The following is a 16,130-nucleotide window of genomic DNA, read 5'->3' as shown; positions in this document are numbered from 1 at the left end:
AGCCAAGAGATGGCTGTAACAATAGCCCTCCTCTCTATTTACAGAGGGTTATTTCCATTTCCTAAGATACCCCTATTTACATAGAGCATATCCACTCCATCGGTGGCGAAATGGACCAACTCTAGGTTTTCGATCCAATGGTCACGTGCTCCACACGAAGTTGCTTCGCCTTGATGCACCCTTCGTTGTGATGCCACGTGCCGCCACCGATTCCCATGGGAACCGCCGCTATCGAGTTTTGAGGCCTAAACTTAGCAAAACCCGCCATCTGTAGCGATGGGTGGTTTTAAAGCTCAAACCATCAAACCGTCGTGAGTATCGCACCGCGTGCACGTCCCCCACGTCCTAGACACGTGTCCCACCAGTCCTCGATCACGTTGGCAACTTGACCCATTCCGCCATGTTCTCGCGTGAGTGTGTGTCCCATGTGTCAGCCAACACGGTTATGAAAATTTTGCCAACTACAAAGTTGTAACACTTCTTAAAAATCTACGAAGTTGCAGCACATAAGTTAAACTGTTGATAAAAAATGACTTTCACCATCGGTTTGGTAACACTAACACCGGTAATGGAAATAGTCTGCCATCATTGCCAGTTGGCGACACGAACCGACAGTAGCGATAATCACCTCTAGTTTCACCGTTAATTCGTAACTTGAACGCGCAGTGAAAATCATTTCACGAACAGTTAGTAACGTACCAGCGGTGATGATGGATTATGTAGTTCTGTATTGAAGAAGCCTCCTAATTAAGCTTAACGTTCAACTTGGGTGCCACAACAATCCAATCAACAAAGAACACTTCAACTAGCTTTGATGATCTTCTCCTACGGACTGGGCATAATACCCTTGAGCCCTCACGATGAAGATTTGAGTCACCCAAAACATGGTGCTCGCAATCGACATGCTGATGCATTTCACGATCGAGAAAATTCATCCTGTCGGTTTCCTTGCTAGTTAATTTTTGGAACAAAGTAGTTACAACATGTCGTTGGCAACAACTCTTCCGTCTCTGCCAGCCTCTCTACTATACATGTCCAATTATACATATTCATCCGTCCAGATTGGTGACGGGGCCCTTGAACCAGTGCCTGGCGCTGAGCAGCCAGGACGCGAGGACGAGGAAGAGGAGGCCGCCGACGGCGACGGGGGTGTAGTTGAGCGTGTCCTTGGTGACCGGGTACGTGACCGGCAGCGAGAAGAGCACGGTGATGGTGGCCACCCAGAGCACGGCGACCCAGCCGACCAGGACGCCGTAGCGGCCCAGGTTGAATGGCCCCGGCACGAAGTACTTGCGCGCCAGCGTCACCCGGAACAGGATCGGCAGCGCGTACGAGATGTACAGCCCGATCGTCGCGATGGAAACCATGGCCTGGAACGCCACCAGGCTTCCCAGAGACTGCATATATGGTTCGCGGGTTCACATGGATGACTGATGAGACGAGACTGCCGAATCCTTCATGCGTGTGTGGAAGAAAAAAAAAACCGAAATTTACATATACCGGCAGCGCCATGCAGAGCGCGACGAGAGCCGAGAGCCAGACGGCGTTGATGGGCACCTCCTGCTTGTTGACCTTGTGCCAGACGGAGGAGAAGGGCATGGCGCCGTCCCTGGAGAAGGCGTAGGCCATCCTGGAGTTGCTGGTGACGGAGCTCATGCCGCAGAAGTAGACGGCGACGGCGACGACCCCCAGGCAGACGATCCCGCCGGCGCCGCTGCCGTAGCGGCTCTTGAAGGCGAGGTAGAACACCTCGGCGATGGCGTAGCCGCCGGCGTCGTTGTCGGGGCTCAGCAGGTAGGGTATGTCCTTGACCGCGAAGGTGACGCCGAGGATGTAGCCCCAGCCCACGAGGATGGAGATGCCGATGGCGCTGATGATGCCGATGGGGCCGTTCTTGTCCGCGTTCTTCGTCTCTTCGGTCTGCACTCGACCGCGTCAGGGCTCATCAGGACAGAGGACGCCGCGGCATTGGAGATAGGCTACTCTGTTGTTTGGTGCGTGCGTACCATATGCGCCGAGGCGTCGTATCCTGTGAGCGTGTACTGGCTCATGAGCAGGCCCAGGACAAAGATGTACAAGTTGCTGCGGATGCCGGCGCCGTTGTCGGTGTTGAAGTGGGTGAACACGAACTCGGCGCTGGCCCTCTCGGTGGCAACGGTCGGCACGGCAACCATCAGGACAAACACACCTGCAGCGCAGGAATATTTAGGCATCCATGCGATGCGCGTGCATCACTGGCATCTTCTTAGCCGCCGCCGCCGCCGCCGTAACCCGTAAACACAAGTCGAATGGTTACCTAGCATGTTCCAGGCCGCGGCGAACTGGCCGAAAAAGGAGAGGAAGGTGATGGGGAGGCTGTTGATGACGGCGTGGCTGAGCAGGATGGCGGCGTGGAAGCCGATCACCATGTACTTGGACGCCAGGTAGCCGCCGCCGTTCTTGCCGCCGGTGGCGAGCAGGATGATCACCTGGATCAGCTGCGCCAGGGAGTAGTCCACGCTGGTGGTCACCGCCCACTGCATAGAGCGGCACACACTACCTAAGTTATATAGCCAGCCCAGGGAGCAGTAAAAGTCACTCACTCGCTTGGTTCAGGGCAGGCAAACGATGGCTCACCTGTCCGACAACATTGAACCTGAAAGTCACAGAAAAACAACAACAACAACATGTGCATTATTATTAATATTAAGTTAAGAGTCTAAAAAGAAATGTGCTGGGAATAATCAAATGTATAGTAGTACATCAGCAACGTGATGGAAACTTAAAGAGAGAATGGATGTCACCAACAAGGTTCTAAATGCAGGGGAGTTGTCGCTGTGTTCATCGCTAAAAGTCCTTGTCTCAATCAGAGCAAACCTACTACCTACTCGTGTAGTCTTATTATGCTGTAGATGTAAGTGAAGCTATGTTTTCACATGATCCATTCCACCCCGGGACCCGGGCCCTTGAATCCCCAATTCCTAAAAGAACGTAGCGCTCGCGATCGAGATGCATGGCGTGTGTGGCTGCGGACGGGCAGTCAGCAGCGTACCATCCGGTGATCCAGGAGGCGAAGGGCGCCCAGCGCTTGCCGGAGAGGCGCGCGCTCCAGTAGTAGAGGCCGCCGGAGGTGGGGAAGGAGGAGCAGATCTCGGCCATGGAGGCGCCGACGGCCATGGTGAAGGCGCCGGCGACGAACCAGCCGAACGTCATGGTGGCGGGCCCGCCGAAGTTGAGCCCCGTGTTGTAGAGCGTCGTGATCCCCGTCAGCACCGAGATGATGGAGAAGGAGAAGGCGAAGTTGGACAGCACCCTGGCAGGTCACAGACAGACAAGCGCGCGTGTCGCCGCGGTCGATCCAAGGAACGAAACAAGTAGGTGTGAGTGTGGGCGCCGCCGGCCGAGCGAACGAACGGATGAAGAAAGGAGGCGGTCGGCGACGGGACTGGAGAAAGGACGACGTACGAGAGGTCGCGCTTCAGCTCCTGCTTGTACCCGAGCTCCCGCAGTCGCGCCAGGCCGGTGTCGTCGCCGGCGGTCGTCCCGGCGCTGCTGCCGCCGCCGTCGGCCGCGGACCTGTTCCACGTCATGGCGCGGCGCGTGGGTCTAGCTAGCTCGGTGACTGGCGGAGGCTGTGTTGCTGCGGTAGGAGACGGCGGTGAGCTTGAGGCCAGGGGAGGAGGAGGATAAATTATATCGGTGCTGCTGCTAATTGGAGGAGGGATGGAATCATGCAAGTGTGGCCGCTCTGGGCGTTCCGCGGCTGCTGCAGCTGCAGTCAACACGAAAGTGCGTCGGGGCCCGAGAAAACGGGCACCAGATGTGGTTGCTGGGATGGGATGGGTCCGTTGAACTCCGATTCTGTCCGACTGGACGATGGATCTGCGACAGCAACGAGATTCCCTGCCCGAATGGAGGATGGACATGACCTCATCGTCTGGCAGACGGGCGGCACGCGTATGAGTAGGGATGTTCAATTTTTTTTTGTTTCTTTTTTCGATCCTAAATAAATAAATAGGATATAGAATTTGTTATATAAATTTATATTCTTATATTTAAATAATTAATATAAAATCCGGAGTCAGAGAATTCAAATGCTTTTTTGCTTTTTCCATTGTAGCGAGAAAATAATGCTAAAAAAATTGTACAAAAAATTACTCTTGTGTTCAAATAATATGCTTAATAATATGACTATAATGATTAAGACTAAATTCTATATACATCTATGATACAAATATTAGATTTGTCATCATCTAATTCAGTTGTTTTAGCAACATCCCTAAAATAAGAGTACGTACACCTGTACAGCCCAACTGCTACAACCTTTTTCCAAAGACCAAAACTTGTATCTATAATCTACACAGTAGAGAAGATCAACCAATTGATCGAGTACGATATGGGGGCCGGCATACGCACGTCATAATATTATATATACACACACCAGGTGGCGCACAAGGGACACATCCAAAAGATAGAGTGTCACGGCCGTACGGCATGCAAAAAAGGCACACGGCGTGGTGTGTGTCACACGATGCGTTTTTTTTTAAGGTTGCGTCGTTATGTCCGGCGCTTTTTAAAAAGAACAAGGATTCCATGTGACGGCTACTGGCGGCGGCGCCTTCTCCGGCCCCGTCTTCCCCGACTTTAATGTAGAAAACTGTTTACACTTTGTTTTTAATTTTTTTATGTAATTTTCCTGAGTCGGAAACACCTCGCCAACAAAACACTACCGATTGAAGATTTATATAGCTGGCTACATAATAACGTGAGAAAGAAGAAAACATTACTGGACACTCCATATCACAAGGGCGCGTGGCCCCGATGGAATCACTTGTCTACGCAAACAAATGAAGAATAATCGGGCTGGCAGCCATACTTTTTGGTCGTGTTTCTTAATTAATTCCCGTGCAGGCCCGGAGTAGTAAAGGCTAGGGCGCACCTGGTTCTTCCAGGTAGTTTCCTTTGTTTCTGCTTCTGAGCTAATGCAAAACTCGTGCATTTTCGTTGCATCGGTTGATGGAAACATTAGGCAATTCTCTCGATTAAAAATGGATAGTACGATAGGACGATATCACTTAGGGCTGGACAAAATGTTCGTGGTTCGCTTGGTTCATGGTCAGCTCGGCTCGGGTCGAATCGGCTCGTTTGATTTTTTTCATTAGCTGAGCTGACATCCTAGCTCGCGAGCTAAACGAGCTACCATATTCTAGTAAAACGAAATTATATGCATATCATTTATAGAATAATTAATGAACATGTTATATATATATGTGAGGTGTCTATAACCTATGAATTAAACTAATGATTAATGAACTATGTCCATGTGTTAATTTGGTCTATGCAAATATAATTATGGGTTAAACTAATGAACATATAGATGAGTTGTGAATTAATGAGTGATGAATTGTACTAATTTGGTGTTATATTGACGTGGTTTGTTAAACTATGAGTATAATTACTATTTTCTATTGTTAAATTAGTTTGAAATTAGCTAAAAAATAATTATTATGTACATTTTTTTTGATCTGGTTCGCGAGCTATATGAGCCGAGCCGAGCTGACTCCGTGGCTCGTTAGCTTAACGAGCCAGCTCGAACTCGGACAAGCCGAACCGAGCTGGCTCGTTATCCACCCCTAATCTCACTGGCAGTGGCAGGCAGGCATATGGTCGAGAAGGACTAATAAGAGATAGAAGATTTATATACCCGGCTACATAATTATAGCCAATAAAAAATGTCGTATTATCTGTATTATATTATTGAGCTGCAGATGCGAATGGCCGCCGCTGTGTGGCCATCTTGTTGCCTGCGTATCACGTAGAGGCAAACCGGGTCGGCGCACCACAACCGCAGACGGTACACATCTGTGGCCTGGCCTGATCGGCGGCACGGACGGCCCGCAAGCAGGATCGTCTCCACCGACCGACCGGACAAACTGGCGAATAGGAGTGCAAGAAGGCTAGGGAGGAGATCTCGGCATCGGCAGGCAGACGACGGCGACGTACCAGCCGAACCGGGATGCCGAGATGGAGATTGGAGGTCGGCGGCCGGGTGCGTGCGCCGCGCGCGTGGCCGCGTCTAGATCTTGTACGGAAAGTATATATGCACAAGTGACTTGTGGAGCACCGTTAGCTTAGGGCATCCGGACTCCATAGTGAAAGCTATCGACTGCGATAATGGCGTGGACAGAAACGGGCCCAGACATTTGATATTGGGTATTCAAAAATTCAAAAGATTAAAGAAATTAGTGCTCTAACACTATTTTGTGTAATACATTATTGGTAAATTACTATAGATCACAAAAATTTTGGGTATTCAATGAATACCCATGAATACCCCCTGGGCCCGCCTCTGGGCGTGGATCGGAGCAGTCTGCAGTCCAGTCCAGTCCAGTCCAGGCATAACATGTATTTTTAGAGCTAGCTAGTTTAGCAAGCCCATTAATTTTTGCCAATATATATAATATAATTGTGCAATATATGTTCTCTATTTTAATAACATATTTACTTCTTCCTATACATCCTTCTTGTTTTACTAGAGAGAGCCAAAAGGTGGAAGAGGCCAACCTAGAGATAGTAATGGATAACGATTTTAAATGTTTTTCTTCACATAAGTTAAGTTCCTTAAATAACTTTAATTTTAAAAATAAATAAAAAAAATTAAGAATAGAGTCCGATTTTAATCTAATTTGATTATTAAATTTTATAGTATAAAATGTAAAACACGTTAGCACCCGTACCACTACCTTGCGTGCAGTTATCTGTTCTCCACCCTCCACGTCGGTTTCAAAGCATCAAATCGCTAGTACGAATTGCCTTTGACATGTTATTAGTATATATATGATGAGGTTGTTTTTTCTACACCACCATTTCGCCAATCCCAGCCCCACAGAATCGCTTTGACACGTTATTAGACTGTTTTGACACGTCTCCACTTCACCAGTAAAGTCGTCTTCTTCTTCTTCTTTTTTTTTTTTTTTTTTTTGCTTCGGCTCCATGAACACCTTCACCAATGAATTTATATATAACTGGTATAATTGTCCATCCGTTCGTTCGTATATAAATCATTTTTTAGAGTTGACTGTCTTGAATTGCTTTAGGTTCGATCGAATTTAAATAAAACGATATGAATGTTTATGATAATAAATTAATATTATCAGATGCGTCATAAAATATGATGCCATTAGCGTAATAGCACTGTTTATTTGGTGTCATATATGTTTGTTTGCCTACTTGACGTACAAATGCAGCCGTATGTCCTGCGGTGACAAATAGATTGTTATTTGATTCATGACACTTGTGAAAGGAAGAGGCTCTTTTTTTTCAAATGGATAGATCGCCGAGCAACAGGGTGCAACGGACAGAAACTGCCTACTTGTCGATCCCTTCCGGCGGCAGATGAAACTGCTTTCGGCTTTCCGATGACACCAACGGTTTGATTTCTTTTTTTCCACGAAACTAAGGAATGGGGTTGCTTGTTTTGGTTGACGACGATCACTGAGTCAGTTCAGTTACCTACTTTGCTGTAAATTAGGAAAGGAGATAACAGTTCTTTTATTTACTTTTTTTCTATCGTTTCTATACCCCTATATAACTCATCAGTTCAAACATCACTAACTGCACACAATAGATTACCTCGGTCAAATCCCACCTAGAGATGACAATGGGTCAGTTTTAGGTCGGGTGGAGCGAAAACCCGCCTAGGAATTATATCTACGGATTCTAAGTCTTTTCACGTTGAGCAACAACAAAGCATTCCATGAATTATTAGCTTAGTTACTTATTCAAAACAATTACTATTGTATTTTAATCATTTTTTGCACGAAATAAAGAATGAACTAAATTTCGGATTGGGTATGGGTTACTCGCGGGATGAAATTGAAACCCACACAAACACCCGCGAAACTTCAGGTCGGGTGCAGGTTGCACCCGCGTGTCAAAATCTGCACTCGTACCTGTACGGCTGTACCCATCGGTTCAGGTACCGGTTGGGCTTTAAGTTTACGGATTAAATTGTCATCCCTAATCCCGCTATTAAAACCAATACTCCAGATTACTTCATTTACCTCTCTCCGTCAATCAATCAATCGCTCCAATGGTTAGTGTTTTTGGATCATCTCTCACCCACCTCTAGCCTCCCTAGCCCCCGCCAATGCCCTAGCCTCACGATCACCCTCACAGGCCTTGTCTAGAAGATCCACGCTGCCACCGCCCTAGCCTCGTGCATGCAACGTCTAGACGAACATCGGTGCCCCCCTCCCCGCCACAATCTCCCTCGGCGATGGAGATGCTAGTGGCTGCACGGGATTTTAAGTCCATCTCTGCCTATTGTATCTTTTTTTTCATTGGGTCCTCCTTGCTTATGGAGGAAGACCAAGAAGCAGACTCTCGTTCCAGTGCTAAGGCTGAGTTGTGTGCCTTGGCTTATATGATGGCTGAGATGACATGGCTTCGGTAGCCGTTACCTGACTTTAGGATTTCTCTTACTACTTCTACGCATGTGCACTTTGATAATACATGTGTCATTAGTATTGCTCAAGACCCGATGAAGCATCAACTCACTAAACACGTTGGCATCGATTGTTTTTATGTGTGGTGTGCAGTTCATCGATTGTAGTGGAAAATGCTCAGGTGAGCTAGATTTAGAAGAAAAAAAAATTATCCTGATCCTGACAGATAGACGTCGATGCTTGAGACTTTTGATTGTATATAATGCAAAGTTGAGAAGAGCAAGAGCAAGCAAATAATATAATGCCCACGGCGTGCGTGTGGGTGTGTCCAGCAGACCAGCAGGCGGCAGCTTCAGAACGTGCTATTCACTATAAAATAATACGGTCTATAATTAATAAAGATGTTATCCACCAGATTGAGCTAGAGCGTATCCAGATGCATGTCTGAACTGTAAGCGGCGTGTCTCGACGAATTTTTTTTCCCCAAACGATTATTCTCTACAGACTTTCCTCGCAGCAGCTACAGTAATTGCTGCACAATGCAAGCAAAGACAGCCTAATGTGAACGGCTGTGTTCGTGTTCGGGAAAGAAGACGAAGAAGATGAATCGACCAAATCGCGACGCGATCTTGCTAGGACGATACGGCAGCACATTCTGCAGCGGAATATTTTATATTTCTCCTGGGGCTGGAGGCGCTTTTATGTCAACGGTCAGGACCGACTGATAGCGCGTACCAAAAAATGCAGTCGCGCGCGTGCCGCACGCTCGCCACTTGCGTCTCGTCTCGCCTTTATTAATTAGCAGTATGCTCCGAATCTTGTAGTACGTGTGGATTTCCTTCTCCTCAATTACTAGTTTTTCTTTTCTTTTCTTTTTTTTGGGACGCGCAAAAACTCTAACGGGTGCACCTCAGTATGGGCGGGCTGGGAAAGAAAGAAAGAAAAAAAGGCCGGTTTGTTTGGGCCTGCCGACGTATGGGCCAGGCCGGTCGCTCGACTTATGCGCATCTACGGTCTACCCAGCGCATCCGCGGTCTGTTCTGTTCCGAAAACACTAGTAGCGTAGCGGGACGGGAAGCAAGGACACAGACGAGCACAGGTAGACTTACCAGCCGGTGAGCCAGGCGGCGAAGGGTCCCCAGCGGCGGTGGGTGCAGAGCCTGGCGCTCCAGAAGTAGAGGCCGCCGGAGGTGGGGTAGGCGGAGCAGATCTCGGCCATGGCGAGGCCCACGGCCGCGGTGAAGGCGCCGGCGATGGGCCAGCCGTACACCATCGTCGCCGGCCCGCCGAACTGGAGGCCCGTCCCGAACAGCGTCGTCACGCCCGTTACCACCGACACGATGGAGAAGCTCACGGAGAAGTTGGCTACCACCCTGCGCGATGCGAGTAACATGCAGAGACAGCGCGGACCATGTTGTGTTTGTTAGTGCCGTCGTCTAACAGAGACTAGCTTATCGATCGGCTGGCCGGCCACGCGAAAGCGATCGGTCGATCTGCGGCCTCGCCCACGAGCTAACAAGGGAGAGCAGAAATTAAACGAGAGAGAAGGGGAAACTTGAGCTACTAGCAGGGCGGGATCGTTAGTTCCGATTCCGACGAACAGAGGCGCGAGAGCTGATCGAGCAGGGAGGGTAAGGGTAAAAGAACTTACGAGAGGTCGCGCTTGAGCTGCTGCTTGTATCCGAGCAGCCTGAGCTTGACGTCGTCGCCTTCATCACCGGCGCCGGTGGCGTGGATCGCCTCGTGGTCGTCCCCGGCAAGAAGCGGGCTGTAGCCGTTCTGCGCTTCCATCTCTCCTCAGCTCGCTAGCTAGCTGGCTTCTCTGCTCTACCTGCCGCTTCTTGATCCGGAGGAAGCTGACACCGGCAGTCGGCAGACAGCGAGATAATTGTCTTTGTGGACCGCGGCTGCAAGGCCCGAGCCCCCCACCCCCATGTGTTGTTATTTGTACGAGTTTCCACGCCTCGTCTTTTCGATGATGATTTCGGACGGGGTGACTGGTGGGGCCGCGGCCAATTCTCCAACCCGAGATTCCCGCCGGCTCTGTGACTGCACGTGGGACCCGATACGAATCTCAGGTCGTATCTCGTCTCACTCTCACCCTACTACTCCGATCCTGGGTACTCGGTAGCATGTGTGCCAAATCACAATGTAGTTTGGCTGCTTATTAAAATAATAGTCGACGGGTAACTGAATTATTATTAGTATAATGACATACCAAGATGTGCGGCGCGCGACAGCACAGACGCGAGAAGCTTTTTTTTTGAGAAGGCAAGGACGACATCACTACATCAAAACGATGGGCGAAAAGGCGAGTTGGGAGCCTTACAAGTTTTCACCAATAAATAACTGGTGAAAAACCACAGGCTACAAGGTAAGCGTCGGCTTAGCTTGTCCTCCAACTCCTGATACAGATATCATCATACCTGGCGGATCTGCGTACTCCAGCTTGTGTATCAAACAGTTGTCCTCCATCTTCCGCAATGAGCTCAGATCTCCGACGAAAGACTCGCTGATGCTTGGTGCAAAACATTTGATGAATTAACCCCAAACGCTATGTAATCCATTTCTTCGTCCCTCCTACTTCTAACTATCGGAACAAGGCCTTATGCTACCATTATTTTCCTTCATATATTTGTATATATGGGACCTAAACCCATAACTCATACATTCCACTGCAACGCATGAGCACATTTGCTAGTAACAATAAATCTCAAATCGACAGTGCTTGAAAAAATGATGCAAATTGCTCACTCCGGGCTTTGAGAGGTAAAACATTACCAAATCCAATGGTTCATAGGTACGGAAAAGCAAATCTCTAGGCATGAGCAGTAGCCCGTATACAAATGAATACATGACAGGCATTCTCGAATGAACTAGTCAAGGCCTCCCATTAGAGCCTCACGCCATTTCAACTCCATACAACAACTGCCTCCACATGCTACTCAAGTCCCTAGGACTACTCTCGAGGCAGATCTTTAACAACAGATCTAGTTTGTTTCAGAATACTTGAAACCATGCTTCTTGAAATATTCTCGAAATCCATACACGCTTTGGTCATAGTTGAACTGCAGGATACACAATGCATGCATCGTAAGATCAGCAAGAAAACATGAATTCAACTATTGAACTGACAGGGCACCAGCTTACCGGTAGCACTTTTACAGAATACTTGGTGATGTTAGGATCCACGCTCTTTCCTGGGCTTGCAGCCTGAGGAAGTATAGAGAAATCATAGCCAAGACAATAAATGAAAACACGTTCATAGTTGTGATAGCATTTTAGACTTGTACACAGCAGAGCAAGTAACACAGCAGAGCAAGTAATTATTAAGGTTTCTGATAGCATTTTTAAGATAAAAAATGAACAGTAAATGCAGATAGCATAGGGAGCTCTTTCTCGAAGTGAAAAACTATAGGTCCCCAAGATAGATTTTGATGTCCCAAAATCCATGAAGTGGACTGATATAAAGGGCAAATATTTCCAGGAACTTGGTTTATACCTACAATATCAGAAATTATTTAACTTGTTACCAAACAAGAGCATAAAGATTTCCAGCTTGTTGAACATCTCATGTATCAATCATGTTTCGCTTCTAGCGATGGATACTATGGAGATTATAAAGAACAAAAAAAATCAAGAAGACAAATGATCACAGTACAATCATAGTAACTTAGCAGGCAACAAACTCACAACTAAACTGCACCTTGAACCACTATGCAATTATAGGTTATCCCAATGGACATAAATTAAATAAAATCTATGAAATGGTAACTAGAGAATGACTGGAAATTGCATGAAAGATCCAAAACAAAGAACCTGAAACATTTAAATCCGCAAATGTCAAGTAAATAATGATAACCTGTTCTGGGTTGTAGAATACTTCAACAAATGGATATTCGTTCCTTTGCCTTGTGAGGCAAAACCCAGGGTACTTCGGGCACTCAACCTGACGGCAGACACGAAGAATGTTCAATGGCCACTTGTTGGATGCAAGCACAATTTGCCATGTGACGAAGGTTTATATACCTTAATCAAGTGTATTTATGTGAATGATAATACTGAAGTCCTAAAAACAACCGACCCTCCTCACACACACAGATCGAAACTAATTTTGTATCAAATTACTTGTCTAAGTGAGACAGAAATTAGAAAAGGGAACATATTAAGAAGAGCTCAATTTCCTCTGAAGTTGAATAGAGCACTAAAAATTATTGATAAAAAGATAGAGGTAACATTAGATCAAGTTACTTGGTAAAATTTTAATGAGACAATCAAGAACAAAGTTTAGAGCTGTATCATCACTCATCAGATAAATAATTGTTTTAACCCACCAAGAAAAAATTGCAGTTTAGGCATAATAGGTACAAAGTTTACTTTCTAAGATAAAAGATAGAGGTAACATTAGATCAACATGTACAAAGTTTAAATTTACCCACTGAGTAGTTAGTGAAGCATCATAAATTCAAAGTATTATCCAAATAGTTCATCAACTAGAAGTGATCTCACAAGTCACAAGACTGTAAAATGAATTTTTCTTGTTACTATAAAATTAATAGTAGCTTACTCGGACAAACTTGATATGTGGATAAAATTTAGCTGCGGCCTCTTCCAGAACTTTATCAAGATGCTGTGTATATGTGCACCTAACAAAATGCAATTTTCAGAATTGAAGCGAGAACAGTCAATTCATGAGGAATTGTTATTCTAGTTAGCGTTTCTGAAAAAAAAATACAAGAGAGTTAGTATACTTAATAGTAAAGGCAACGACTACAGGCCTGCCTTCATGTAATAGCTGCACAAACTGACGCTCAGATGTGAATGGTATAATTCTTGATCGCCCTAAGTCCTTGGGATATCCAGTGTAGTACCTGTAATTTTCAAGATTGAGATAACATTAAGGCATAGTGTTACATTATAGAATAAAAAGGCAATAGAGTTTAGTTCCAAGAACAAGTATATATACAAGACAACTCATGCATTGTGTGTGCGCTGACAATTTACTTAAGATTTAGGTCTACATCTACCATAACTTCAGGTGCTGTGAAATTGTTTTGCATACTCGTGGTCTAATTTAATTTCTCAATGGTGTAGGTCAGCACAAGGCATGATTTGAAGACGATATGACAGGCAAATTGTGCACACGGAGACATTACATCCTTCCTAAACCTTAGTAAAAAGGCAGGTGACAATCATACTTGTCACTACTGAAATGTGATATGATAAGCCAAGAGCATATGTAGGCTAAAATGAGTTCAGAATTTATCTTATATAACAACAACAGCAAGCCTTTCAGTGTCAAGCAACTTGGGTAGGCTAGAATAGAAACCCAACATGTGCAACCAACAAAAAAAGGTTTTAAAATTATCTTCTTATGTAAATCTAATTGAAAAATGAGAACCATCATTAAATAGAGCATGCACAAATTTCTCTCTAATAATAAAAAATATAGCTAAGAAAATTAACTAGAAGATCAACTAATAGTTATATATTCTTCTACAATCCATGATGGTCTGTTATACTGGAATTAATTGGCATAAGCATAACAGCAATATGACGAATTAAACGTATCCTCACTTGCATGTTGACCGAAGTTGGGAAACCATCCTATCAAGAAAAGACTCATCCATCATCTCTTAGGATCCAATGCAGTTCAGATGCAATGTTGTCCTATGGTAATGAACAGGTAATTAATGATGGACAAAAATAAGAATGGACAATCATGCATGCACTAATAAGGGGGAAACAGAGTTCATTAAACAACATATTAGACAGAGAGAGACAATGGTATGAATAAACACTGGTTGGAAGCTTATCTAATATAGTAATTAGGAAGAGACTTATCTCATATAGTAATATGAGATTTCTGACATAAGTACATAAAACTGAACATTTGTCTCCCCCATTCCCAAGGGCAAGTGCTGTATATATGACTAATATACAGAGGAACTGATAACCTATAACAGGACTGGCATAAGTTAGAGAGCCTGTGAGAACCAACCAATAATTTCCCTCACTGGACTGCACCACACGATCAACTGCCCAATCAGAATCAGAACTAAAAGTATCACAGTTATAGTAATAAAGGACAGACCCAGTGCCGGAGGCTCTACATGAGTGGGGTCTGGGAAGGGAGTGCAAGGGATAAACTGAGTCTTCTCCCTGCAAATGCGAAGAGGCCAGGGTTCCAAAAGGCGGCACTAAGCGCACGCTTCAGCGCGCTGAAGCGCTAGGAGGACGGGTAACGCTTCGCTTTGGGGCATAAGCGCTACCAAAGCGGCGCGAACGCCTTGGTGGAGCAGCGGCTGCTGGCTCCCGCAGCCATCAGGCCGCGCGCGGCGCAGCTGGCGGGGCCGGTGGCGTTGACGATCCACCGGGGGCGGGATGAGAGAGATAGGCACGCACGCAGGGTCACCGGCCGGTGTGCGGAGGACCGGAGGCGAGGGCGCGAGGGTAAGCCGCTGACGCCGTCGCTGAGAGCCCGAGCGCCGCCGCCTGTGTGCCGAGCGCGAGTAAGGAAGGGAGCGGGAGAGGGAGCGCCGGCGCTGCGAGGAAGATGATGGGAGAAGAAACGGCGGCGGATGTGTGCCTTCACTGGAGCAGTGAAAAAGTTACGATAAAGAAACGTGTGGGTCCGCTGAAACTTGGGTTTGGGCTGAATTAATGTTCTCTTAGATGGGCCATCAAATAAAATCCAAAGTATCATTTTTCTTTTTTTCCATTTCTTTCTTCTTTCAAACATCTTTTAACATATCATCGTATAATTTGATACTCCCTCCGTTTTTTATGTTTCGTATTTTAGTTAAAAAATAAACTAGTGAGTGACAAATATTCGAAAACGAGGTAGTATATGCTAGATGCTTTGAGTTTTATGTGTGGAATTGTATTGCGTGTTATAAACTTCTATTAATAAGTTCAAAATATAATTACATAGTTAATTGGTTTGTACAATAATGATTAGGTGTCATTTGAATCTCTAACAGGCGGTTGCATGAGAATTGGATAGGATTCGTGAGGATTAAATTTTTTATTTATTTTTAATTAGAAATGGTTTAATCTCCTTCAGTCCCCTTCAATCCACTTCTAACCAAACAAAGCCTTAAAAAGGGACAGAGAAGAGGTGTGAGGGATCTGCACTTGATTCACTCGTACTCTTTCAATTGCTTTCTACTCTTATCTCTTATTTGTTCCATCCAAGACGAAAACTAGCACCCACCATGCTTGGCACATTACGCGACCTTCGACTACCCCGGGCAAGCACTACTTTGGATGGCCATCGAGAACCGACCAATGAGTTAGAAAGTAGACGACCAATGAGTTAGAAAGTATAAAACATTGCTGAAGTTGTCCATAGTTTGTAGATGCTATTTTGGAAGATACATTTCATGGTGAAATGCTATTTCGGATCTATCAGATGGCCAATTGGTTGAAATAGTGTTGCATCGCCTACAATTAAGATAAGTGTCTTTTAAGGGGTGAATCGAGTCTATATTTTTTGGGTCGTGTGATCCTGACGAACTTCAGCACCTTAATAAATATATGGCGTTTATCACTGTGTTATCTTTGTTGGATTCATGTAGACTTCATATGGATTTACCACTACGACTTGCACTTTAACATTTGTTTTATTACATTCAAAGCTTTTGGTCCGTTCTTTGAATACAATTATTATTTGGCCAGACAGTGGCTTTGATGCTACAAACT

The 16,130-nt window shown here is 45.7% G+C and overlaps 2 protein-coding genes across 7 annotated transcripts; both read right to left on the bottom strand.

The window, feature by feature from the left end:
• Positions 1-873: 873 nt before the first annotated feature.
• LOC100193963 (uncharacterized) lies at positions 874-10,372 on the bottom strand. Of its 3 annotated transcripts, none has more exons than XM_008673968.4 (7): positions 10,078-10,372; positions 9,536-9,799; positions 2,617-2,635; positions 2,297-2,516; positions 2,007-2,188; positions 1,501-1,920; positions 874-1,397 (listed from the first exon to the last, which is right to left on the bottom strand). In XM_008673968.4, exons 1-7 carry the CDS (start codon positions 10,215-10,217, stop codon positions 1,050-1,052), a joined length of 1,593 nt encoding a protein of 530 aa, XP_008672190.1. In that variant the 5' UTR covers positions 10,218-10,372; the 3' UTR covers positions 874-1,049. The 3 variants fall into 3 exon arrangements, with proteins under 3 accessions (XP_008672190.1, XP_008672192.1, NP_001132503.1); NM_001139031.1 differs by lacking the exons at positions 9,536-9,799; positions 10,078-10,372 and adding exons at positions 3,032-3,292; positions 3,445-3,745 and having other exon boundaries at positions 924-1,397; XM_008673970.4 differs by lacking the exon at positions 9,536-9,799.
• A 782-nt stretch (positions 10,373-11,154) lies between these two features.
• On the bottom strand, positions 11,155-15,057 carry LOC100280319 (uncharacterized). Of its 4 annotated transcripts, none has more exons than XM_008674545.3 (7): positions 14,428-15,057; positions 14,004-14,096; positions 13,178-13,297; positions 12,994-13,072; positions 12,289-12,375; positions 11,577-11,639; positions 11,155-11,494 (listed from the first exon to the last, which is right to left on the bottom strand). In XM_008674545.3, the coding sequence occupies exons 2-7, from the start codon at positions 14,057-14,059 to the stop codon at positions 11,417-11,419; spliced, it is 483 nt and encodes a 160-aa protein (XP_008672767.1). In that variant the 5' UTR covers positions 14,060-14,096; positions 14,428-15,057; the 3' UTR covers positions 11,155-11,416. The 4 variants fall into 4 exon arrangements, with proteins under 4 accessions (XP_008672767.1, XP_008672768.1, XP_008672766.1 ...); XM_008674546.4 differs by having other exon boundaries at positions 14,521-15,057; XM_008674544.4 differs by having other exon boundaries at positions 14,832-15,057.
• Between the last annotated feature and the right edge of the window lie 1,073 nt (positions 15,058-16,130).

Source organism: Zea mays, chromosome 3 (assembly GCF_902167145.1).
Source record: "Zea mays cultivar B73 chromosome 3, Zm-B73-REFERENCE-NAM-5.0, whole genome shotgun sequence".
Lineage (NCBI taxonomy): Eukaryota > Viridiplantae > Streptophyta > Magnoliopsida > Poales > Poaceae > Zea > Zea mays.
This window is presented reverse-complemented; position numbering and strand designations above follow the sequence as displayed.

What these genes read in the sequence shown, in the direction of transcription:
- LOC100193963 (XM_008673968.4), bottom strand. Translation starts at nt 10,217, where the DNA reads ATGGAAGCGCAGAACGGCTACAGCCCGCTTCTTGCCGGGGACGACCAC. An exon ending in CGCGGCCTGGAACATGCTAG is followed by an intron (nt 2,189 to 2,296) that starts GTAACCATTCGA and finishes CCTGCGCTGCAG; the next exon opens with GTGTGTTTGTCCTGATGGTT. An exon ending in CGCTCTGCATGGCGCTGCCG is followed by an intron (nt 1,398 to 1,500) that starts GTATATGTAAAT and finishes CCATATATGCAG; the next exon opens with TCTCTGGGAAGCCTGGTGGC.
- LOC100280319 (XM_008674545.3), bottom strand. Translation starts at nt 14,059, where the DNA reads ATGATGGATGAGTCTTTTCTTGATAGGATGGTTTCCCAACTTCGGTCA. An exon ending in GTCGTTGCCTTTACTATTAA is followed by an intron (nt 13,073 to 13,177) that starts GTATACTAACTC and finishes GCATTTTGTTAG; the next exon opens with GTGCACATATACACAGCATC. An exon ending in ATTCTGTAAAAGTGCTACCG is followed by an intron (nt 11,495 to 11,576) that starts GTAAGCTGGTGC and finishes TGTATCCTGCAG; the next exon opens with TTCAACTATGACCAAAGCGT.